This window comes from Bemisia tabaci, chromosome 4 (genome assembly GCF_918797505.1).
Source record: "Bemisia tabaci chromosome 4, PGI_BMITA_v3".
NCBI classification, from domain to species: Eukaryota; Metazoa; Arthropoda; class Insecta; order Hemiptera; family Aleyrodidae; genus Bemisia; species Bemisia tabaci.
In genome coordinates this window covers 12,106,652-12,132,891 of record NC_092796.1, presented here as the reverse complement: position 1 = coordinate 12,132,891, position 26,240 = coordinate 12,106,652, and the positions used below count along the sequence as shown (strand labels likewise).

Genomic DNA, 26,240 nt, shown 5'->3' with positions numbered 1-26,240 from the left:
GACTCTAGATCCAAGCTACTTTTTTCCAGTGTAGAAAACCAAATTTTGTCGACAAGAATCGACGTTTAATATCTGAATAATATCCTATGAAACATATTTTTCAGTGCTTTTAATTTAATTCTTAAATGGATTGTTTGAATGAAGCCGTCTAAAACTAGCGGACTAGGAACTAAGAACTAGAAACTGGGACATTTTTCTCGGGGAAAAAAAAGAACCATCGCACGTCGGTAAAATTTCCGAGCCTTACTCATTTATTCGTATACTTTTCCCATGGCCATTCAATATTCCGAGTTCATCATGATTTCAGTTCGGTTTGGCATAATGTGTGTGTTTTTGTGCAACACTATTCATCTAATGTTCTTCTTTGGCAGAATTAGAAATGGCTGAAATTTGAGTTGCTTGATGCTGAGGCTCCTTTCATCATGAATGGCCATATATTGAAGAGAAGGAAGTGGGAAAAAAGACGATGGTATGAGATAAAAAATTACGAAAATTCTTATATCTACGTCATTGTAACTGAACTAACGAGTTTGTTAATTTTGACATAGGCACTACTTTCCCCCATATTTTTTAATGGAAATGTAAAGTATTTCGATGAGTTATAAGGTGCATGCTATTTCCATATTGCCTTCGTTTTCAACTTCCTCTGCTCCTCCTTTCTATGTAATTATCATTTTTCTTCTCTGTTTCCCCTTAATCGTCGTTTTCCACTAGCTCATCTTTCTTTTAGTCGTAGCTCAAAGACTCACGATTACTGCGACCACTTTTTCTTAAAAATGTAACTTTACTCTTAAAGTCAATAGACATCTCAATTTGGGCATCCATCGCACAAAGTAAATTCTGCTGGAGACATTACTGCAAAAAGTGAAGTACCTTATGGTTTAATTTATAGTTTCAACTAAAAACAGCAATTGAAAATCACTATATAACTTTAAATTCAAAATTTAAGCTTCAATATCTTAAATCTATGAAAGAATGCATTGGTTGAATGGTACTTCCGCATCATTTTGTTTAATAATTTTGTCGCACGGGGTAAAATACCACTCTCAACGTGAATTAACGTTCTAGACAATACAAAGTCTCATTGTCGTCACACTCAGGCCCTCCTATTTTCATAGCCCGGAACCGCTCGAAAAAAGAAAGAGCGAGAGGGAAAAAAAAACAGTAAAGCGAAAAATATATATATAAAAAACAATATTTCCTTCCTCAAACTAACCGACCATTAACGAAAGGAGCCTCATCACGGTAGCATTCGAAAATGCAATAGAAGCAAAACGGATCAAAAACGCGAGGCAAACAGGACCAAGTAAACATTTAAAAAAAGGGAGGAGGGAAAAAAAACCGAGAGAAGAAACGCAAAAATAAGCCCTCATTCCGTGACATTTAACAGCGCTCATGAAAAATTCATTCTATTACTTTATTGGAGGGATAATGACGCGACGAATAAAAACAGCTAAACGAGAGCCCCCCCCCCCCGCTCCCCGCCCCTCGCTGCCGCCGCCGCCCCGCCTAACTCTCGGCCCGAGCAAAGAAGGCGCTTGAATTGCGGGACCTATTTACTAAATTAAGACGAGCAAGACGCTAAATAAAATAAATCCGGGGGAGGGGGTTGAAAAAGAAACCCCTCCCGCGAAGGGATGAAGGCATGGGGGGACTCCGGGTGGTTGTGCTTGCGAGCGCAGGGTGGAGCCTGCACCCCTCCGCTCCTGCTCCTGGGAGGGGCTTCGGGTCTTCGTCGGCGGAGTTGGAGGGTCGAAACCACGGTGGATAGCTCCATTTCAACCCTTGCAAAGTGCTTCAGGTCGAGCAGGAGGGTTGGTCGCCCGCCGGATTCGATGCGAACCTAACCCAATTCTCGCGCGTTGGACGTTCGGGCTTTTTACGCCGGGTTCCTCTTAAGTTTCCACGTGGTTCTTCGTTTCGGATCGCAAGTTTTCTTGTTGGTTTTTTTTTTACACTCGATGCTTAGTTCGTTCCCGCCTTGAATGAAAGTACAAGTGCGGTTTTGAGAAGTGAAATATTTCGGAGAATTATCTCATTGGTGACCGACGATCATGGTGGTGCACTCGGACAGTGAGCAGGATTGAAAGTTTGTCGTTGACTGTCGTGCTTAATCTACATCAACCGCGGAGAGAATTTGCAACTCGTCAGTGTCTACGTTTAAAAGTGCGGATAACAGAAATAATCGGCTGTTAGCTCAAGTCGCGCAGTGCAAAAAGATTATCGAGATTTTTCCCGGAAAGTTAAAAAAATATTTAGTCATTTTAAAAAAATCCTGCTGAACGAGAAAGAGAATTCTCTCTTATTGAAGAATTTAAGAAGACGCAAGATTTGTTGGCACCAATTCACGGTTGATCGCTACAAAATGTGAAGCAGTTGCAAAAATCCACGAAAAACTGCACTTCTATGTTAAACTAAACCCCCGGAGAAAGTTTACTGTGCCATCGCAAGGATTTTCAAGCACGGGATATCCCTCTGCAACTCCCATCGAAGTTACCAAAATGTGTCATAAACACTCGGCGAATAAAAGCTTCATTATTTCAAATGAATCTGCGTAATCCTCCAGTTCAGCAAAGCCAATAATTTCTGATTGTGTGGATACAAACGTTTCTTAATTGCCTACAAAAGCAAAAATAAATTCGTCTTTATCCTTGAAAGTGCAATTTGATTTAGATCTAACCTCAATACAGGAAAACGTTAGCTTTGACGAAAAGCCCGAAGTTTGAGATCTTTACTTTATTCCATTATTTACATACAACAGCGACCGGATATTACGTCTGAAGTATCGTTTTGTGATTTTCGTCAACAATTTTGAATCTAAAACGCAGGACTTCTATGATCGTCGGAGAAAGAGGGGTCACCCAGTCGTTTTTAACTGTTGTACACACATTTTTTCCCTAAATCATTCCAAAATACAATAATCATCATCGTTTAATCCAAATTTAAGTGCATTTTCATCAAAATCGACGGATACCTTGATTGAAAACGTCAGAAATCGTCCTAAGTATCTTGGGTAGATGCGGTTTCAAATAAAAATAAATAAAAATTGGGTTTTGAGAACCGTGCTCAAATTAGACTGACTCCAGATTCATTCGTGTCCAGCCGAGAATGACCCGAGTCTTTTAACGAAATATGAGTTTCTAGAACATGGATTCACGGTCAACTTCAACTTCTTCAACTTCGTTCAACTTCTCCTCTCGTTGAAAATCGTCACGTCTCGAGAGTAAAGTTCCGATGGGATCGCCGAAAATCGACGTGATGCTCTCCTCGGCCGAAGAGGAGGAGGAAGAGGACTCGAAGGGCCCGAGTCGGAAGTGCTCGGACGAGGAGAGCCAGGCCTCGGAGCGCCTGGTCCAGGAGAAATACTTCCCGCAGCTCGCGGCGCCCGAGAGATGCTTCCCGCACATCAAGAAGTCCCAGTCGCCGACCTCGACGACGGCGACCCCTCGCTCGGGGGGCAACTCCTACACCTCCTTCTCCATCTCGAGCATCCTGAGCAGCGCCAAGGAGAAGCGACACGCCGCCGATCTCGACGCCAAGGATAAGGGCGATCGGGACCCCGACGACGAGGAGGGGGAGGCAGAGCGGGAGCTCGTCCACCCCCTCGATGTCCATCACCTCGCCGTCGGATCCCTCCACCCCTGCGCCACGGACCCTGGCATGCTGTCCAGGTACGAAGCTCAATATTTCATCAAAAACCCCCCTCAAATCGTCAAATTCCAGACGAAAGAACCGAAATTGGATTGCATTTTGTAATAAGGGACCGCTATTTCTGGTTCTCCCCCAAAAGCACATATCTGCATAGGGAAACAACGGCATGTATGTTGTTTCTAAAATGGGCCAGGATTAATGGTGCTTTATCACAAAATGTAATCCAATGGAGATGTTGCATATGTGAGGAATTTGAGATTTGACTTTTGATTCTAGTGTAAAAGTTTGCGAGAAACACGATGGTGCCACTGGTTTTCTCTGAAATCAACTCCCAAGCTCAAAAAAAGCTCTCAAAGTTGAGGCAAAATGGAGGGGATATCCCACTCTATCCTGAGAGTCTACCTCTACATCAAAACAAACTCTCCATGCAAAGATAGGGAGAAAATACATTAGCAGGGTTGCCGTGTTTTCAGTTTTAAATTCCCCAAATAAAGTGGCAACCCTGCTAATATATTTGCTCCCTATCTTCGCATTAAGAGTTTGTCTTGATGTAGAGGTGGACTCTCAGGATAGCGTTGGATATCCCCTCCATTTTGCCTCAACTTTGAGAGCTTTTTTTGTGCTTAGGAGTTGATTTCAGGGAAAACCAGTGGCACCATCGTGTTTCTCGCGAACTTTAACTTAAGAATCCATAGTCAAATCGCAAATTCTTCACACATGTAACATCTCCGCCATTGGATTGCATTTTGTAATAAGGGACCTCTATTTCTGGTTCTCCCCTAAAAGCACATATCTGCACAGGGAAACAACGGCATGTATGTTGTTTCTAAAATGGGCCAGGATTAATGGTGCCTTTATCACAAAATGTAATCCAATTGTAGCTAGGAAAATGTCTTGCGGGGGCGGGAAAGGGCCAACTTGCTTCCTTATTCCTACTGCAATCGAGCGACTGAATACATCACGATTTTTCCGAGGGGCTACTAGATTTCTGAGAGAACCGGGCAAGTCCCCCGTGACACCACCCTCCTCCTCGCCACGCTCATGTAATGAACGTAACTGCATTTCAACGCTTTTTACCACTCGCAAATTTATTGTACCCATATCAGGAAAATGTTGAGCGTTTCTGATTACAAATGCACGAATGGGCCTCTAGATAAGATCTGAGGAAGAAGAAAACGTCACTCCGATGGTGAAACTGCAGAGGTGCGTAACCCGGAGCAAAAAAATAGACTATAGTAGTGACACCTAAATATAGTAAGCACAAGTTTAATATGTAAAACATACATATCGACGGTGAAAGTCGGCAATCACATAACTCGGTTTGCGACGTCGCAGACTTCCTGTCATACTTTATTTTTTAAACGGAAAACTACTCAACGGTAATTCTTTAAAACTTCCGTGATTTTTCTTCTATGTGCGAGGAAAATTCTGCAAAAATTTCAAGGAATGATGTCCATTTGTTCTCCTTTAAAAAAATAACATAGTCGCGGAGATTTTTAGACACCGCAAACGAGTTATGTGATTTCCGACTTGCACCGTCGATATGTGAAGAGCTCAGTTGTACTTTTATTTTATTAAAGAACGCGTAGAGGACTCTGCCCTCATTTTCAGCGTTAACCCGCGGCTGACTTGATTGGAGGAGAAGGTGTTGTTATATGATCAGCTGATCGATTCCCTATGCTGCCTGATTTAATTAGTTTAAAGTGATTCGATGGACGCCATATTTTGTGTCAGAGTGGCATGCGATATATCGCATCAATTGGTTCCATTTTTTCAGCTACTCGTCATTTACCTCCAATTTTGAGATCGCAGTTCTGTTGTCAGGAGACTAAAGCACTCACTTACCAATTTTAACAAAGAAATTCAACGTAATCAAGGCGTGGTTTTTTTAGAGGGAAAATATCTTATAGTGAAGTTTCGATATCAGTATCGAATGCGATGTTTTCTCTCTGAAAAAACCACGCCTTTATTACGTTGAATTTATTTGTTAAAATTGGTAAGTGAGTGCTTTAGTCTCCTCTGACAACAGAATCGCGAATCTCAAAATTGGAGAAAAATGACGAGTAGCTGAAAAAATGGAACCAATTAATGCGACATATCACATGCCGCTCTGACACAAAATATGGCGTCCATCGAATCACCTTAAATAAAATATTAGATGTGCCCGTCAAGTCTGTGTCAAACGTATTTCGGCGAAAGATGGAAATGTATTCCTAAGTATCTAGTTCAGCCTTATTCTTAATTTCTCTCACTAAAACCAGTTTGAAATTGATGTTGGATCCAACGGTTACAGTTTTGAGCGTTCTCTCATCCAAAATGTTTATAGAACCTCTCCTTTCTTTTCTGACCCGAAATCTTTAAATAATAAAATTAGATCAACAGTGGCCAAAACTCGAATCTTTAGTCTATTAATAGGGTGTTTGTCATCAAAATTTCTATCTAATATGAAGTATCTATCATTAGATATAGGAGACTCAGGTTCTGGTTTTTGTGAGTTTTATTTCATTATTTTCAATTTCCCTTTTAACACGGAGGTTGCAGGGGCAACGTCCGAGACTTATATTTTACTAAAGCCTTGATCACCATGCCTTCATTCGATTTGCTGAAAACCCGTGCTCCTTTATTTTTTATATTCTCTCACCCGTCATGAATGAATATGGATTCAAATTATCAACCACATATCTTAATTTGTAGTACCACAGACCCCTCGTTATACTTACCTCAGTTTTTCGGTGGGAAAGTATTCAACTTCATTTCTTCGAGTACACCGCGATTTTTCTTTTATGTGTTGAAAATATTCTGTGATTCAAGAAAAAAACCAAAGTTGAGATTGGTGCTTCGGTGATTGCATTGTCAGTGATGGGTCTTTTAGGAGACGAGCTGAACAAAAAGTGACTCCTAATACGATCTTTAAGATTTTGCCTTTCACGGAGAGAGGAGAGGATGCACTAAGCCACAAATTCTGTGCTTCACATGTACACATTCAGAGGGTCTAATTCTTCCCCAATATTCATGTTCGCACATGGGTGTCTGAACATTTTTACCGCGAATTTTTCCTGTAATCCACCACAATTGGTCACCCTCCGGCAAAAGTATCACAAGCGCTATGCGACGTTTCAAAATTTGCGCTATCATTTTATATTTGACAGAGAAATTGTTCCACGAAGCTGTTCGAAAATTTCACGGAATTTTCTTTGTGCTGCCAATATAATTTGGCGAAATTTTCAAACAGATTCAGCCGCAACAACTTCTCTGTAAAAAAGTGAACTTGCGGCGGAAATTTTTGAACGTCACATGGCGCTTGTGATATATACTTTGGCCAAAAGGTGACGAATTATTAGACAATGCAATAGAGCAAAGGTAATCTTACTATCATTCGCAATGTGCGCTTAACTCAATTTTCTGAGCCATTTTCCTGCATGAAGAACTCCCGTTACTCTAGCTGGAGTTTGCGGCAAATCCATTGCGTTGTTGCAGACCCAGCAACTTGAGTCAATGCGATACGATTCCTAAATCGATCACAATTACAATTGACCGACGACTAAGACGGGCGCTATCGAGTGACGGATGAATCCATCGCAGCGCCTATCACGGCGATCCGACCTGGGGGACCAAAAAGCAAACGCCCTGAAAGCGGATTACAAGCAACTTGAACTAATTACGCTCGTATGCATGTTGCCGGCAAACCGAAATGCAATTAGTGCATTTATGAGCGAAGCCCTGCCTATGCCCGCGTTTAAAGACCTCTGACCAGATAAGTGCTTCAATGGATACGATGGAGTGCTTAATGAGCCTGCCTGGTTCATGCCGCCCCCGCCCGCCCGTATCGGTCGGTGGAAAGCTCGATCAAATTTTACAGCCCCGGCATGTTATGCAACCCACTCTAACCGAGAGTCCCGGTGTTTTCTGCCTCGATAGGCTGCAGGCGCTTATTCCGATAAAATCCACAATCTCAACGCTATTAAACAGGAAATGATAGAGAAGCAATTTTTTTCTATTCGAGGTGTTACGATCCTCATCATTTCCTGTCACGGAGGAGTGTTTTTTTTTTTTTTTTTTTTTTTTTTTTTTTTTTTTTTGTAATTAGGTAATTGGAGTATCGAATTTTGCGTGTTATTATTCATTTGATTCTTTTTTTTTACCTAAGAGCTACGTGTCTATACGTGGAAACATGACATTTAAATTGTGATGCGAACAGGCGGAAGTTTAGATATATGTATGACCAAATCGTTTTAAAAAATTGAATATCAACATAACATTTCCTCAATGGTGATCGTGGGAAATGAGAAAGTTTGGCCTTTAAGTCCGATGAACATCTGTTTCGATAGGGTTTCCTGCTGATTCCCGATTGCTGATCGCTAATGAGACCCGTTTGGTGTAAAATGTATCGTGCTACCATGTAATGTATTTAACCACATGGGTGATTTAATTAGCATTTTTCAACTGTAAATTCTACATTGAAACATGTCTAACACTTTTTTAACTACAAAATTGTTAAATCAGGAATTCCTTTTTTTTCTGAGTGTCGGTTACTAACTTAATCGCACCATGCATATATGGACGGGACGGTAGTACAATTTGAAGGGAACAGCCCCGACAATTTTCAGATTTTCAGATTGACTGTGTCCAGATAAACAAGTGCAATTACTGCGATTTGGGAGCATTTACGAGTAATTGTCTCGGGGAGGAGGAACAAGCGTCCGGAACGCAGCGCTCGAGCTCCAAACAGGGGCTTTTCTCCGGCACAAAGAGCCCCAATTTGCCGGCACAATGTCCCCCGCCCTGGAGCCCTCGCCATTCTGAGCAGCTAACCGTTGATTGAAAATTTCGCCCGCGGATAGTCCACATTGCCGCATCCACCAAAAACTCTGCCATTATTTTACATGCCTTTACTTAGAGACTATACTAGAGGGTACTTTCAATGGGTACCCTACTACAATGCCTCAAGAACCACTCAGTGCACTCTAAGGCCCGCTTCAGTTAATCGAAATAAAACAGACCCATCTATCGACTATCTCATATCAATTGCCACAAATATCATGAAATTCGGCTCGGTAGATCTTTTGAACCAACTGTGACAACCAACAGTCCCGTGAACTGTCTTATTGTGAAATGTTCATTATCACATCGCTGAATGCGCTTTATTTAATCCCAAAAATGCGAATAAAATGTCATCAAAACCAGCATTGTGAATCTTAACGATGAGCTCTACTAACTGTCCGCGGACAGCTCGCAAATAACAATACCCAAAATCATGGTTTTTCGTCAAAATTTTAGGCAAGGGTATGTTGAATACGGACATTAAAAATTTCAAAAATCAACCCAAATAATTAAGAGATAGTCGTTACTGGGGGCCCCTAGCCGCTACGCGGCCAAGCCCCCAGAGGACGCTTCGCGTTCTCTTAGGCCTGCGTGGACAAAAGAACGACCGAAAAAAATGAAAAGATTTGCATACCCGACTCTCATTTATCCAATCTCCCTCTGGCCGGGGGCAATTGGACCAATAAGAATCGAATGAAAAAATCGGCATTTATTTTAAATTCACGCCAAGACTTACACGAAGAGGAACACGGAGCGTTTTGTTGCTTTTGAATAGTCTGTAGCAGAGGAGTATACCTCCGATTCACTTACCCTACTAACAGACCAAGATTTAACATTTCCCGCTTACTTCAATTTTCCGATAAATTTGAAATTCCCGCCATTTCCATTGGCGGAAATTTCAAATTTTGCCCCCCTTTCTAAGCTTTCTGGTCTCCTCTTATATAAAAAAAACCTGGGTCCTATTTTCAAATTCTGATTACAGCGGGCTCATCTAAGGACTATCACCTGTCGATAAACGCAAAAATTATGGAAATCGGCCCAGTAGAACGCTCAAACGAACTATGACAAAAAATAAAAAATTACATTGTTTAAATGGGAGAATTTGCAACTTTACCACGTAATATAAAAAAACCTGGGTCATATTTTCAAAATCTAAGTAAAGCGGGATCATTTAGAGACAATTGCCTGTCGATAGCCGCAAAAATTATGAAAATCGGTCCGGGAGAACGCTGGAACTAAGCGTTACCAAATACGAAAATTTTGGAGGTCTCGGAGCTTTTATATATGCTTGTTCACGTTAAAATCAGTCCTTTCAAACTGCCATTCGTTGCGTTTTTAAATGATTTTTTTTAAATTATTCTCAATTTCTTTCAATGCTTTTTCTATTCATTACCCATTCCGATAAAAAATAGTAGATTTCATTGCTTGTTTGGCACCCGAGCATGGGCTTTTGTAGTCTTTCGGCTCGGACGTTTCTTTTGAAGCTGTGGCCAGAACGCTTTAAAAAACGCTGGAAAGCTGAAAAGCAGCTTCGCAAATTACACCCTACATTGCGCTCTGCGTCAAGGCGGGAAAACAAACGAACATGATTTTTTGCTGCATAGTCTTCTCTCCTCCGTGTTTTGCCCCGAAGCACCGAGCTTCGTCTTTCATGGGGCCTGAACCAGAGTAAGAAGATATTCGTATCCTGGTGAATCGACTTGCTTTGAAAAATGTAATTGGCACCGTCACAAAACATTAAGCAACAAGTTTGAAAATGGCCGAGAGCAAATACGTCTCAGGGGAGACACGTAACCGATTTAAAAATGAGGAAAAGGAGGGCTTGTTCTTTTGAGATAACAGTGGAGCATGGAAAAATCGGCGTTTGCGGGCTTAAAGCGGATTGATCTAGATTTGTTTGGACTTAATAGTCTATTTTGATAATTTATATGAAATTTTAGGGAGGCTGATCATCAGATTGGCTCTCCTCAAAGATATATTGTGCAATGACCCCTCTTGTAACGCTCTCGTGACGTAGGTCTCTGTGCTTTAACACGTAAAAGGCTGACTATTTTTTCCGCACAAAGTACATTTGTGGTAATTTTTCCGATTATCGTTGCCGCACCAGATCATTTTCGCACTAATAATTTTCCGTAGTATGTGGCAACCTCGAGAGAAATAAGAGGCATTTTAAGAAAAATGAGTGAACAAAGATTGAAAAAAATATTTATGCATTAAGAAGGAGTTGAAGTATAAGCACGCAGATGAAAATGGAAAATTCACGGACGAAAATCTGGATATCCCTGTTGGACTACTGAGTAAGTTAAGGAATAATTCTTTCAATCTTTATTCACTCATTTTTCAGATAATTATTTGTGCGAAAATGATTTTGTGCGGTAACGATAATCGGTGGAATTACCACAAATGTGCTTTGTGCGGAAAAGATATTCTCCCACGTAAAAACAAAATGGAGTAACGCTCTCCTCGACCTCTCCCTTTCCCGTAGAGCGTTACTTATAATTTAGGGACGGCCCTTACAGAGAGAAAGAAAAAAAGGAGGGGGGGGGGCGTATATATCAAAGAAGTTTTGCAGTAACTTCAATTGAGGAGCTTGGAGGACAAGGCGCACAAGTGCAGTTCTTGATAATTCGAGAGATACATGTTTGAAGCTCCGAAATTACATGGATCCTTATGGCGGAGAGAAAGTTCAAACTGACTCTTTAATGCTTAAATGTTGGAACTTGGGGTCGAATTTTTCACAAAATATGCATGGAGAACAGTTTTACTTGCAATCAATAATATCTTAATTTTTTCAAAAACTGCACTCATGCGCCTCACTGGAAAAAAAAGTCGCTTGGATCTAGAGTCCAGACTTTCAATAACATCGACAAGAAAAAATACTCTTAATTCAATCGGATTTTTCCTTGAATCGAGGAGCCAAGCCTCTTGATTTAAGAGGATTTCCATCTGATTCAAGCGAAACTCCGATTGAATCAAGAGTACTTTTTCTTGTCAATGTTTTTAAGATTTGGACTCTAGACCCAAGCGACTTTTTTTCCAGTGTTGTCCCTTAGTCGCCTCAATTTTATTGCTCTAAGTCATAGGAGGAGGCTATTGTTATCGAATCATTTTTACTCCTTAACCTTTTTAACTCAAGTCCATCTCGAAGAAATACGAGAATAAACTGAAATGGACTCAACTGCGCCTGGTTCATCTCACAGTCAGGCACAACACATGCGCCTGTAGTTTTACCCCATTCGAATGAATAGGGTAGGTGCCTTAAAGGCTTAGTTAGCAACGGTTTAGTTTCTTGCTGCAGAATTAAGTTCACATAGCTTGCGACAACAGCTGTAGCAGTAATAAATTTGGCGTCAACGGGGTCTAGCCCGTCCTCATCTGAATGCAACTTTGACTCGCGTCCGCCTAGCACCCTCGTTTCATTTGCGTTCTTTAACCCTGCTGCGCGGCGGGCGGGCGGGCGGCAGTGGCGGTTTCAGCCCCGCTCTGGTCATTCAATACGATATTCAATACCGGGGCCACTTCACAGTTCACACGTCACACGTGCACGAACGATTTCGCGTCTTAATCTAATTTTCTAGAGCTTCATGACGAAAGCTTAAAAACTCCCAGCGGTTTTACCCCTTTTCCTACCCTCGTGGCCCTTCTCGATCGTTGGAAATCATTCTTCCTCTTCTGAGTTACATATTAATTGACCAGAATACGATCGATAATAATAACTTGTTGGATGTAGTGGTGACTCTTGAAAGTTGGCAACGCTGTTTTTCTTCCGTTTAAATGTATGCAAAACAATCGATCACTGGTGAAGGAGCTTGAATAACCTAAAATCGATATTTTTGATGGATTTAAATGGAGGAAAAACAGTGTTGCCAAAATTGATATTTTTGATGGATTTCAATGGAGGAAAAAAGTGTTGTCAACTTTTAAGAATTGCCACTGCTGTACCCAAAATCAACGTAATGTCATTACTTTTGACAAATTTCATCGCAATAATTTGTTTCTATTAACCAAAAACCACGAACCGCCCTGGTTTGAAATGTTTTGGATTTACGTTTTTTAATCTAGAGAGGATTATTCCAACCTTGAGGAAGGCAGGAATAATTGGACCGCGTTCAGCAGAAATGAACCAAGCCACATCAGCTACTGTCAAATTTAACTGGGCAATGTAATTTTTTACGAGAGAACGCCTGTGCGGATTCCTTTGAAACTTTTAAGGAATTAGCCTCGTACTATGGAGAAAATTCACGGAAATGTGCACGAAGATCCGCACAACCGTTTTCATGTAAGAAATGGATTGCCAAATTAAAGTTGGCAATAGCTGATGTGTCTTCGTTCCTTTCTGTTTACCGCGGTCCGATTGCCCAGTCAGCAATCATCAATCGTGACATCTGAGAGTGATACCACTATTCGACCACGTGGGCGCTCGGGTTGCCTACACTGAAAACTGAAGGCAAACCGACAGTGAGGTAGGCAAAGTCCCCGCTTCACACTATACGCTCGTTGAATACCGCAATACATGTTAAGAACAGCCTCATTTAAAAAAACCTTTCTTGTCTCTAGAATCACGTTGATACCAATGAGTGTAGCCACTGAAGCCGAGGCTGCTCTCTCTTAAAATAAGGTGACGAATCATTATTTTCAGTTTAAATTGCTGAGAAGTGTATATCGATATTTGTTCATGAGTAAGTTTCGAAAAGTTGCCACGGATACCACTATTTCACCTCGTAGGAGCGAGTTTTGCCTATTCAGTTAAATGAAGGCGATTCCGTGTTCGGGCATTTTATGAGAAGTAAAGTATTGAAATGCCATTTTCCCGACCCCTCGACGTCGTCACGACTGTGAAACTTACAGAGATTTTGAAAATTAATGTTGCATGAAAAGGGAAGGAAAATTGGGGATGATCACGTCAAAAAGTAAAGAGAGCTTAGCTAAATAATTAACAGTTCACCGCTTAAAGCACTTAAGGTAAGCAGCTACTTCGAAACTTCTATTTTCTTGCATCAATTTACCTCATCTATCCTCTTCGGTCAGGCCTTCAACTTCCAAACGCGACGCAACGCGGCGCTGCATGATTTCAGACGTTATCGAAATATTACGTTTAAGTGTTGTGTAAATGATCAGGAGGTAGGGTACACTGGAAAAAAATTCTCGAATGTATACGGCGTCCTTCCTTAGCACGGCAGAGTATACTGCCGTGCTAAAGAAGAACGCCGTATGAACATTCGTAAGTTGCCAAATTTCCTTCGATAAAATGCTTATTTTCGAGGAAAATTATGAACATTTTCCTTTGAAATTTTCTGAAACTTAAGGTGAAATTGAGATCAAAATTATCTGAAAAATTGGGAGAAAAATATTCATAAGTTTACCAAGAAATTCCCGTTTTATTAAAGGAAATTTGGCAACGTCTGAAGGTTCATACGGCGTTTTTCCTTAGCACGGCAGAGTATAATCGTATTCCCTCGAGTGCTTCACGATCACGCAAATTATGACGTCAGTTCGTTCCCAGCCACCAACAGACATGGAATTGAAACTATTCGGGGGTATTTTTACGGTAAAAGTGGCGGTGCGTCGGGCATTCAACAGATAATTAAAATGATATCGCGTGTCAGGATATATTTAATTTGTTGGTCCACGGAGACAGGGCCACGCTCGGAAGTGCGCGCTGCAGGGAGTAGGGCTCGACATGCGTTTAGCGGGCGGGGTGGTCGGCCCGGAACCATCTTGATAAGAGAGCTTTAATAATTTCGTTAATCAACTATGCGCCTAATTTATTCCATAAACAAACACCAGTGAGCACTTACATATGCTTTGTGCAACCAGTCATTCGGAGTAGCCGTTGATTTGAATCGCTACACTGGAAAAAAAACACATTGAATCTAGAGTCCTGACTCTTACAAACATCGACAAGAAAAAATACTCTCGATTCAATCGTATTTTTGCTTGGATCAATAACCCAAGCCTCTTAATTTAAGCGGATTTCCTTTTGATTTAAACTTAAATCTGATTGAATCAAGAGTATCTTTTCTTGTCAATGTTTTCAAGAGTCTGGACTCTAGATCCAATGTGTTTTTTTTCCAGTGTACCTCCGGCTAAAATACAGGTATCAAAATGAATGTCAGCGGTTGCTAGTTTCCTAATTATGTAAGATTCCCAAGAAATCTTGCAGTCAGTACTGCCGTGCTAAGGAAAAAACGCCGTATGAACCTTCAGGCGTTGTCAAATTTCCTTCGATAAAACACGAATTTCCTAGTAAACGTATGAATATTTTCCTTCCAATTTTTCAGATAGTTTTGCTCGCAATTTCATCCATACTCCCAGAAAATTTCAAGGAAAATTATTCATATCTTTCCTCAAAAATAAAAAATTTATTGAAGGAAATTTGGCAACTCTCGATTGTTCATACGGCGTTCTTCCTTAGCACGGCAGAGTATTAGGCATATCTGCCGTCCACAGCAAAAATGCCGTAACTCCATTCTACGGTTTTTACTTTCTCGCTCCCATAGGGTAGAGAGGAAGTATTGTCATCCTCCAAAAAAAAAAAAAAAAAAAAAAAGTTGAAATTTCATCATTTCTAGACGTTTTAAGGTCCCAGGAGTAAAAATAACCATACTTGAAAAAATGTGTGTCCGTCCGTGTGGCGTCCCCCAAATCTGTGTACAGCGATATCTCAGAATCTATCTGTTCGATTTCATTCAAAATTGGCACAGGACACCATATCTATGGTCTCCTTATGCACGTCCAACGATTTTGAGGTACGCTAAAATTTGGGGGGGCTACGCTCAATTGTCCATTCTTTTTAATTTTCCCTCTACAAAATATTGTATTACAGAAAAATCACGAGGGACTTACTCCTCATACTTTTAGAATAATTACGATATACCTCTGAGAGCTCAAACTGTCAAAAGCAACATAATGCCAATGTAATTTATTGAAATAGAACAGTATGCTTGAAAAACAAATGAAAATATTGATTGGAGATACGGCGTTTTTGCTGTAGACGGCAGATCTCGTAGCGTTATGAATTTCTTCCTCCACAAACAAGATATTTATCGGATACTAGCCGCTGTGGCTCGCTTCGCTCGCCTCGCGTCTGGCATAAAAATCGTAAAAATCGCCCCGGTAGATCTCTCAAAATAGGCGTTACAACAGGAACATACACCAATTCCCGGGAACTTAAGGCCCGAGGGGGGGTAGATTTGGCTTTAAGAGCGTCTCAGGAAGAGGAGTCTGAAAAATTTGGAAGTCTGACAGTTTTGCGAGCATCTGGAAGCTAGAAGCTTGCAGTCGACCCAAAAATCGTAAAAATCGCCCCGGTAGATCTCTCAAATTAGGCGTTACAACGGAAACATACCGCAACTCTTGGAAACTTAAGGTTGGAGGGGGGTGGATTTGGCTTCAAGAGCGTCTCAAGCGAAAGAGGCTGAAAAATTTGGAAGTCTGAAAGTTTTGCGGACATCGGGACGTCAAGGACTTTCACCAGAGTCAAGCATCGTCGAAATCGGTCCGGTAGAACTCCAGAAATAAGCGTTACAGTGAAACCCCCAACGATTTTATTTATATAGACTAATACAAGTTTTGGTGTTGGTTACTTCCATTACTTTTTCTGAAGTCGAAATGGGATCAATTCAGTATTAGTTTTATGGTTCTTTATACCTGAAAACAACGCTGCTCAGAAAACTTCGATTTGCCTACTACCGTCACCTTCCGGCCAAAGTATCACAAGCGTCATGCGACGTTTCAAAATTTCCGCTGTCATTTTATTTGTGTACGGAGAAATTGTCCGACGAATTTGTCCGAAAATGTCCCTGAATTTTCTTTGTGCTGTCGATAATATTCAGTGAAATTTTCAAACAGATTAACCAACAATGTCTCTGTCGCAGGCAAATAGTAAAATCAGGCATTTTGTCAAATGCCTACGCAAATAGTCAAATATTCTAACTTAGATTGAAATTCGGATTCTTTTCCTATTATATGCCAAAATAATTCATTGATCGATGCAAAAAAAATTCTCAGTAAAAATTTGCACACACAATAGTATTTAAAACAATTTTTAGCTCCTGAACAGACACTGATCTTGAAATTTTCAGCATGTCGTAAAAATACAGAATTTTTGGAATTTCAATGTTTAAAAACATGAGAAGCAATTGAAAGAGACGAAAAGAGTTCGTAGGTTTGACAGGGCCGGATTTACCTACGTGCCGCCCATGGGCCGCCTGTATTTTGCCGCCCCCTTCTCATTAGTTTTGAAGCATCGATAAAAACCATCAAATGAACGCACCAGCGGGGCAGGGGTGCATAAGACGCGTTTACTCATGTTGGACACATTTTTTGCGAAAGCCCTGTCAACCTGCTGTCAACACTATTAGCAAAAGTTCACGGAACTTGGTGCGAGAGTTAAGTTTCGTAAACCTATCTCTGTGTGGACAAGGCCTTCCATTCATAAGAATTGAACGAAAAAATTATGAAAGAACAAACGTGATTTTAACTTCCGCCGCCGCGCCGCGCTGGCCGCACCGTGTTCGGCGCAATGCGTGAAGTATTCCGACAGTTTTGTAGGCGCTGTGAGTTTCACGCCGACCGCTACTGAACGCACTGTGTTTGACGCAATGCGTGAAGTATTCACGCAGTCTTGCAGGCGCTATCCGTTTTACGCTGACCGCAATGACCGCACTCTGTTTGATGCAATGCGTGAAGTGTTCGTGCAGTCTTGTAGGCACTAATATGTGTTACATGCCGATCGCCGCGCCGAGGGCTTCTCCTTTTCATCTCAAGTCCTCGTCATCATTTCTCCCTAAGTCGCGCCGTTCCGGGCCAAATTGCGTGTTTTAACTATTTGGTTTCTCTCTTAACTTGAATAATTAAAGGTGTTGTCTCTTGTATCTCTGAAAGACGACAAAATTGGAAATTATTATACTCTCAGGAAATGAGAGATTTTGTCACCTTCTTTCGTTTGTAATTTTTTTTCTAAATCCAATATTTTTTATATCTACATTTAAAAAAATTGCAAAATTTGCCGCCCCCTATAGATTTGCCGCCATGGGCAGCGGCCCATGTGGCCACCCCCTTAATCCGCCGGCCCTGAGGTTTGATGAGTTATTTTTCCAAAAATAGTGAAAAATCGTGAGCTCATCGCTATAAATTCACAACATTTTGTAGACCGTCAAAATTTGGCTATCCGCCTAGGCATTTGACAAAATGCCTGATTTCACTATTCGCATGCGACATCTCTACAACAAAATAAAATGGCGGCGGAAATTTGGAACGTCGCATGGCGTTCGTGATACTTTGGCCGGAAGGTGACGATATAGTTTGCTGAGTTGACCGATCGAGCCATCGCTCATCCTTGATTGTTCGGAGCCACTTCTGCGTTAAGATAACACTTAACGGAATAAAAGTGTGGCACGCTCGCTCCTTAGGGTCGGCCGTCGAGTCCTCGGACTCCTCGGGACACTCTGTCCCCAAACCCAGCTTAGCTTCCCGGTGATCTTTTTCGACGTCCCCTCTCGTCTTCTTGGGCTCCTTCTTTGAAACTGGACACCAACCGCCACGCCGCCGCGACAAAGCGACAGCAGTCCAAGTGTCGGCGACCAAACACTTGGCGGATCACCGCGGCCCGAAACAAGTAACCGTGGTGTTTGATACAAACCGAGTTGAAAGGGGATAATCGATTATCGGAGGCCCGTTTTAAAGTGTGTGCGCATTCACGGCCGCCATGGCCTGCGCCCATCTTGCGTCCCGCCAGAATTGCCGAATGGACCTCTGAATGTGACGAGATGTTTCGAGGTCCCCTCATTGATGGCTCGTCATTGTGTGAAGGTTACTTAAAAGAATTAGCGCTGTTTCCTCCTGGCGGTATGTGAGGAGACAATCTGACGGTGCAACCACGTATTTCGTTTGTGGCGCTTGAAAATCTCCGCTCTTGTTTTATTTTTTTAAAGGAGAACAAAGCTACCTCATTCCTTGAAATTTTCGCAGAATTTTCTGTGTTCAAGGAAGAAAAATCGCGGCGTTTTCAAGATATGCCGTTGAGTAGTTTCCCACTTGAAAAATGAAGTATGACAGGAAGTCTGGCACGTCGCGAACCGAGATACGTGGTTCTGGACTTACACCGTCGAATTATTTCGGAATGTTAGTGTTGCGCACCATTACCTACACGAACTTCGCTATTCATATCTGGCGATGAGCTTTATGGCTCATAAAACAGAACATTTTAGTTCAGAAACCGTTTCGTCTAACTAATCAAAGTGTTTGGTTGTTTTACTGAATCTCATTCAAAACTCTCTTACTTCCAGCATAGATTTCGGTCATCTGAACCTAAGTTCCATTTCTATGACTCATGACTTTGATAATCTTATTGGCATATTGTTCCATGTTGGCCGTATCATTCTGCCCATGTAACCGTCCTTTTAGCTCTAGAAACCGCAGCCACGGTTTATGAGAATACGGACATACATGGACAGAATGATACGACGAATATAGAACATTGATTGCACTTACGCCTCATATGATCGAACTTTCTTTCTTAGCGTACCTATGATGACCCTTTCTCGCGGAATTTAGAGCATAGGTACCTTCTCCGCAAAAATGTTCGAGTATTCCCCAACAAAAGCCATTTTTTTTTCGATACGTCACATGATTTGAAAAAAACAAAATTAGAAAATTGACGAATCATGCGGCCTCTGATTTCTTTATCTTGAAATGGACCACGTTCAGCAGAAAAGAAACCAAACCACATCAGCTATTGCAAAATTTAACTGGGCGATCCCATTCTTTTCAAAATAACGTTTGGGCGGATTCATTTGGAAATGCCAAGGAATTGGTTTCGCACTATGCAAAAAATCGATTAAAATGTGCACAAAAATCCGCACAACCGTTTTCACGTAAAAAATTAAATCGCCCAGTTAAATTTGGCCTTAACTAATGTGGCTTGGTCCCTTTCTGCTTAGCGCGGTGCAGATGACTCTTCGAAGCGTCAGAGCTCTGGCGAGGCGAATAATGAGCGGAATTCCCATAATGAGTGACAATGCCGCAGCTACCGATAATTACAGTTTAAAGTTTTAAGCTGAAGCTTATAAATACGGCGGGAGACGGAGATTAGGGGAGGGGACGGGCAACGTCTAGGTAGACGAGGCGTTCTCCCGGGCGCAGTTCACAAAACGCTGCTATTTATCGTCGCAAACTTATTAGCGACGCTCACACAAATTGGTGTAAGCTTTCAGAAACTTGCATTCCCCCCGCCCCGCCGCGGCCCGTAACCGCTCGGAAATGGGCGGCGGGGGGAGCGGCGGGGAGGAAGAAGAGAGAATTGCTGAAAGTGCTAGCGCGAAAACAACGCCGCTCGTTAACGCTCGCTCAGCTCCCTCTCCGCTACGCGCCAAGTTGTGACGCGAATTTGCGGGATTCTCGATTTCTGAAACTTCGAGACGTTCTCTCACAAGGATTGACCCTCAGCTCGATGCGTATGAAGCATGAGTGTGTGAGTGTATGTTCATACGCATCATTATTCTTGATTGATGGTGGTGATGATCAGTGTTCGAAACTCACATGCGCCAACGCGCCAAATGCGCCTAAGAAATCGGTCATGGCGCCTAGAGTCCCTTTATACTGAGAGTCAAGACAATGTGAATCCATTTCTGATTGGTTCCCGTATTTTAGGCCTTCACAATGTCACAAACGGGAATAAAGATTAGATTTTCGCCGATTGCAAAGATTATAATCTGGAATGGACCAGGGAATTACGGGTTCGGCAAGGAACAAACGGAATGAGAGAAGGAACGGAGAAAGGCATTTGAGAATGGGCCGATCAAAGATTACGAAAAACGTTCAATTTCTGTAATCTTTATTCCCGTTTGTGACTCCATGAGGGGGTGTTGTCTTGACTCTCAGTATAAAGGGACTCTAACATGCGCCAACGCGCCAAATGCGCCTAAGAAATCGGTCATGGCGCCAAGGAAATGAAGGCTCTGCGCCAACGTGACCCCTAAAAATTGCCCCCCCCCCCCTTCCTACAAAAAAAATCCTAATTTTTCTGTTTGGTGATTTTTCGAAATTTCCCCCGAGTTGCAGTAACTAGTTCTGTAACTAAAACATCTTGCGTCTAACTTTTCACTCAGTGTGTCGTGGAGTATAGGCAAAAAGTTTATAATTTTGGCCCCTGAAAAATCTTCAATTGCCCCTAAAAATCTAGCTTGATGCGCCACATGGCTCCTGAAACTTAAAGGTGAGTTTCGAACACTGGTGTTGATACTTGTGAAGGAAATTGAAGTTTGGATCGAGTTTAAAAGAAAAGGTAGCATGTGTCTTGGCAAACATGGGGTGCGCTCGTTGAAGTCCACGCCGGATGAACTCCGCACCAAGCCCAAGCGCCTTCACTTTTTCGTATATGCAACCCGTCGAGCAGGGATAGTTTATTAACTCTGGACGTGTTCATACAGAGATTGATTTTGAGTTCGACACATATAAAGCTGAATATCGATGGTGAACATACAGACCACGTATCTGGGTTTGCAACGTTCTAAACTTCTTATAATACACTACTTTTTAAATGGAGAACTACTCGATGTCAATTCTTGAAAATGTCCGTGCATGTTTTTTCTTCTCTCTCTTCTGAAGAAAATTATGTGAAAATTTCAAGATATGATATTGATTTGTTCTCCTTCAAAAAAATTAAATGGGAGAGGATATTTTTAAACAAAGCAAAGGAGATGCGTGGTCTGGTTTTTTTACCGTCGATATGTGTGAGTGGAAGTTCATACGCAATCACACTCGCGATAAGAGTGGTGGTCGTCCCTAACTATACCTGTGAGGAAATCATAATTTCATGGCACAAAAAGGAACTCAGTGCCGTGTGTCTTCGTTTTCTTGTATACGCAACCCAGACATGAGTAAGAATAGTGGTATCCAAAACCCTATGGTAATTTGGAACGATGCTGGCCGGCACCAACGTGTAATGTCGCACGCTGGGGCAATTACGATTGAAACCAGTGCGCCCTCAATATTTTGCCATGCAACACAGGCAATCCTCAAGCACGAATAGTGGTATCAAAAAATCTATGGTTATTTGCGGCACGGCGCTGGGCGGCTCAAACGCGTCATGTCGCTCATGCGGGCTAGTACGATCGAGATCAGTGCGCCTTCAATTTTTTGCTATGCAACACGAGCAATCCTTAAGCACAAATATAGTGGTATCCACAAATTATTGTATTTGGCACGGCGCTGGGCGGCGCAAACGCGCAGGCAACTACGATTGAAACCAGCACGCCTTCAATGTTTTGGCATGCAATACGGGTAATCGTCGACCACGAATAGTGGTATCCACAAATCTATGATAATTTGACAGGCGCAGGGTGTTAATGTTCTTGTGGTGCGATGAAGCGAGATACTTGATTTAGATGTATAAGCCACCGGGCTGGGTTGATCAACCAAATTTTTGCACACATTTTTGGTTGAATTGACTGAAACCGTAGGTTACTCTGATACATTTCGGAATGAAGAAAGTCTCTCCTGTTGAACTGCTATACTCTTGTTTTCCTCCTTGTCACGGAGAGGTTCCGACTAAGGAACGACTAATGCATTGGATCATTGATAACGCGATCCAGTTCCGATCCTAATTTTTAATGAGGTTGGAAATTTTCGACCCAAAAATTTGGTCAATGTCCCTTAAAAAAAAGTTAACCAAAAACACTCTTCACACACCCAAGTTACTTTGTGTTCTTTCCATGTAATTAACACAAAATGTCGGTTACTTGTTTTTTTTTGTCGCTGTATAACATTTTTCTTCAAATTCTATGGCGATGAAGGCATCGTACCACGTGCCAACCTCGCCCTCCGCAAGGAATAAAATATCACTTGAACTTAATGCATTTAACGAAGACTAGTTTAGTAGCTCAAGTGCAGCTCGTGAATCCTTGATGAGGTTTCCCGGGGCTTTTAAGGAGCATCTTAGTTTGCTCGAATTTAAGACGGAGCCCGTCCCCCTCTTTCGTTTCCCAACCCGACCTCGTAGCGACACCGTTAATCTTAATCCCCTTTTCAACCCTCCCCTAATTCGCCCCAACCCCTCGCCCTGGCCCTGGAGCTCCGCCTGAGATCCGGCAATTGGAGAGCGTTAGGGCTGAGGCAGATCCTGACGCACTTAAGTGTAATAGGCTGATTATTTTCGTTTACTTATACAGCCAATGATTTGAGCGAATCAAAACTTTAAATTTCAATGCGGCGCTTGCAAAGGGTAAGGGCGGCATTTTGTAACCGGAGAACAAACTCAATATATAGGGGTGATCTTTTGGAGGAAAATATCGGCCAGCGTTGTACCAATACGACATAGATGGTGAGAGCACTTACAATGGAGATATTGCATGTGTGAGGAATTTGCGATTTGACTGTTGATTCTTTTGTAAAAGTTCGCGAGAAACACGATGGTACCACTGGTTTTCTCTGAAATCAACTCCCGAGCTCAAAAACATCTCTACCACCTAATAAATATATTTTCCAGCCTCATACGAAATTTCGACTTATTTCATATGCTGGAATCATACATGCTGAATTCGGCAGCTGAATATGCAAGTTAACAGTCATCGCTCAACAGCTGAAATTTTGCAAATTCGAGTTATTTTCATTCAGATGTGTATCAAATCTATTCGAATAGTTCAGAAAAATCCGACATTTTTCGATGGTCGCTAGGAATCGTTGCTGAATTTTGCGCGACACGCGTCGATGACTTCCACATTCAGCGTGTGATTGCGGCAATAGAGATATTATACTAACGTAAGTTGTATACATATAAGGTGCGTCGGTTGCAATGCGTTGGGCCACATACATAAAATACAAATTGGGTCGTCACAGATTTGGAAAAAAAAAAAAAAAATCTTGTACATCTCCGCGGAAATAAAAAATAAATAAAAAAACAGCCCAATTGAGATTCTAATTTATTTCCCGAGTGGTTAAAATCTTGAACGAACTTTACTTTGAATATGGAGTTCAAAGTGTAAATAATATAAATTGAGCTGCGATCCACTAATGGCTTACATTCCCTCGTTTATTGTGCGCTCCGCGATATAACGTCATCGCTTCCGCCGAGAGACCACAAAACCATGAAAAATCCCCAGGTTTGCCAACCGATGGAAAGCTTTCAAACTTTTCCACATAACGCACGATAAGTTCGCAAGCTTCCTCCGAGCACACGGCAACGCGGATCCAAACCACAGTCTCGAGAATAAAGTGGGAAAGCGGGGTCCCCGGGCGAGAAAAAACGACAAGGTTAAAAAGCTACAAGTTGAGAGTTATGTCGAAATAGAATAAACCGGCGACAAGATACTAAGCGCAGAAGTGAGGAAAAAGCGGATGACGGGGACTTTAGATCGTGTTTTCCTCCCAAAGAGGGGGAGAGGGAGGAGAGGGGGAGGCCGCCCCTCCTCGAGAATTTCCTCAAGGGGAGGCCCGATGGGACTACATAAAGTGAACCATTCACTAAGAAGCATTCGCCGAGAATGAAGATCCATTTTCTGACACCCCATCCTCCCTCCCCCCCTTCCCTTGGGGGCTGGCGCGGAAAAAGCTACGAGGTTTAAAACAATCCAAGTTCGCGAAGCGGGGACAAGTCGAAGTGAGAGGGAAGAAGGGTGCGAGGTGATGGAGTGAACGGGCGCACAGGGTGCATTTGGAATTTTGCGGATCGCGTCATCCTCTTCCGCCGTGCTAAGGAAGAACACCGTATAAACCTTCAGGCGTTGCCAAATTTCCTTTGATGAAACGCGAATTTCCTGGGAGATTTATGAATATTTTCCGCCCAACTTTTCAGATAATTTAGTTCGCAATTCCACCTAAAGATTCTGAAAATTTAAAGGAAAAATATTCATAACTTTCCTAAAAAATAAACATTTTATCGAAGGAAATTTGGCAACCCTCGAATGTTCATACGGCGTTCTTCCTTAGCACGGCAGTTTTGTTCCTACCTTTTTGCTCCGTCTAACCGATCTTTTCGGGGAAAAAGCAAGGAGCGTTTTATATATTTTCCAAAAAGAGAATCGAGCAAATTGTTATTGTCACTAATGTGTGGACAAAAACTGGACGGGACTTAGCGAGATGTAACCCTAGTTCCTGTGACCTGTCACATTTTCCGAATCAAAATTGAAGGGAAATGTAACACTAGGCAAGGTGTGAATTTAAGCACTGGGACTTATGTGTTCTCATCAAAATTTTACGTGGAACACGATCTGTACAATGAAAGGTGCGCAAAGTAACTCATTTGTTTTTCGAGGCATGGATTCAAACTTCCCGCGCAATAAAAAATCATATCGTCGCCTCCCGGCCAAAGTATTTAAAGTGCCACGTGACGTTTAAAGATTCCCGCCGTCATTTTATTTGTTTAGAGACATTGTTCAACAAATTTGTCCAAAAATGCCCCCGAATTGTCTACGTGCTGCCGATAAAATTCAGTGAAATTTTCAAACAGATTCAACCAACCATATCTCTGTAAAAAATAAAATGACGACGGAAATTTTGAAACTTCGCATGGCGCTCGTGATATTTTGACCGGCAGGTGATGAGATCTTTGAGATCCTCTGAAATTTTGAAAAAGTGACTCTCTGCCTTTTTTCTCTGCCATGCCATGCTACTTATTTTAAGCTATATTGCTCTAAAGTCTTTTATTCCAAACATCCAATGCAGATATCATTCATTTGCTCTATTACATTAATTCCCATTTATTGAGAATTTATTTCATGAAATTTTGTCTTTGATTTTCAGGCTAGGAATTATGACGCATTGGGGTGCCCTGGCCGCCGCTGCTGCAGGTCGGAGTCCTTTCCTGAGCGTTTACCCCAGTCACCCACCCTCGATAGACAAACATTGGTACACCGCCTGGTCCCGCCTTCACTCCGCCCCACCCTCTAGTCCCACAGGTAATTTTCCAATTCTTACAAACGTATGAAATATTTTTACCTTAATTATTTACCAAGTTTTGCGTCTGTGATTAGTCCTCACTGAAGAAAATGGTATACTGTTTTAGCACCTACGATGTCAAAAATGTGTCTGGTGATTCTAAGATGCGGCCTCGATTGCCCACGCGCAGTTTACTTTGCACTCACATGATGTAAAGTTAACTGCGGGGGCAGTAAAGGCAGCATCTTGGGATCACTAGACACATTTTTGACATCCTAGATGCTAAAACATCATTTTTTTCAGTGATGAATGTGTGGGCCTCTCGTATGATTCCGTTGTTAAAACTACCTGAAACATATGTTTCCGCGCAAATGTTCAAATACGCTCGTACTTCCATTTGGAACACTGCTGGCATCATATTATCACTATCACTGCTGGCGTCAAAATTAGACTTCTAGTGCCTTACCTGCCTAATTGAACTACATTTTGCGACAGGGGACCACCTTTTTGGCTCATTATTAAAATCACGTATTTGCAAAAGGAAAGTAATACACAAATATGCTGTTTCTAAAATAAAGTTCTGCGTATTGGAGCAGTGCATGATATCTCTCAAGCGCTTCAACGCGATGCGTTCAGTGTCGAGCGCAAAGAAAGCCCCTTCATGATTTTGCATCTGCAACAAGGCGATCCGTCGAGAATGAATGGATGCATTCAATGTGATGTCGGTAGCAAAGGTCCTTTGGATGAATTCGGAATTTGAGACCTGGCACGTGCCCTCTCTCAGATATTTCCACGGTGGATAGATATTGTCTTAGATGAGGAAATGTTTAAATTGATGCCTTATTTTCCTGAGAGCCCTTCAAGAAAATTTTCTTAAACCATGGGAACCACAT

General features: G+C 41.9%; 1 protein-coding gene across 1 annotated transcript in view; it reads left to right on the top strand.

Annotated features, from left to right (window-relative positions):
• Positions 1 to 1,737: 1,737 nt before the first annotated feature.
• The window catches only part of Hmx (H6 family homeobox), a 45,196-nt gene continuing 20,693 nt past the window's right edge, over positions 1,738 to 26,240 (top strand). Inside the window, exons 1-2 of the mRNA XM_019046019.2 lie at positions 1,738 to 3,671; positions 25,213 to 25,367. Coding sequence (XP_018901564.2) covers positions 3,235 to 3,671; positions 25,213 to 25,367 — 592 coding nt within the window. The 5' untranslated portion in view covers positions 1,738 to 3,234. The remainder of the gene's footprint in view (positions 3,672 to 25,212; positions 25,368 to 26,240) is intronic.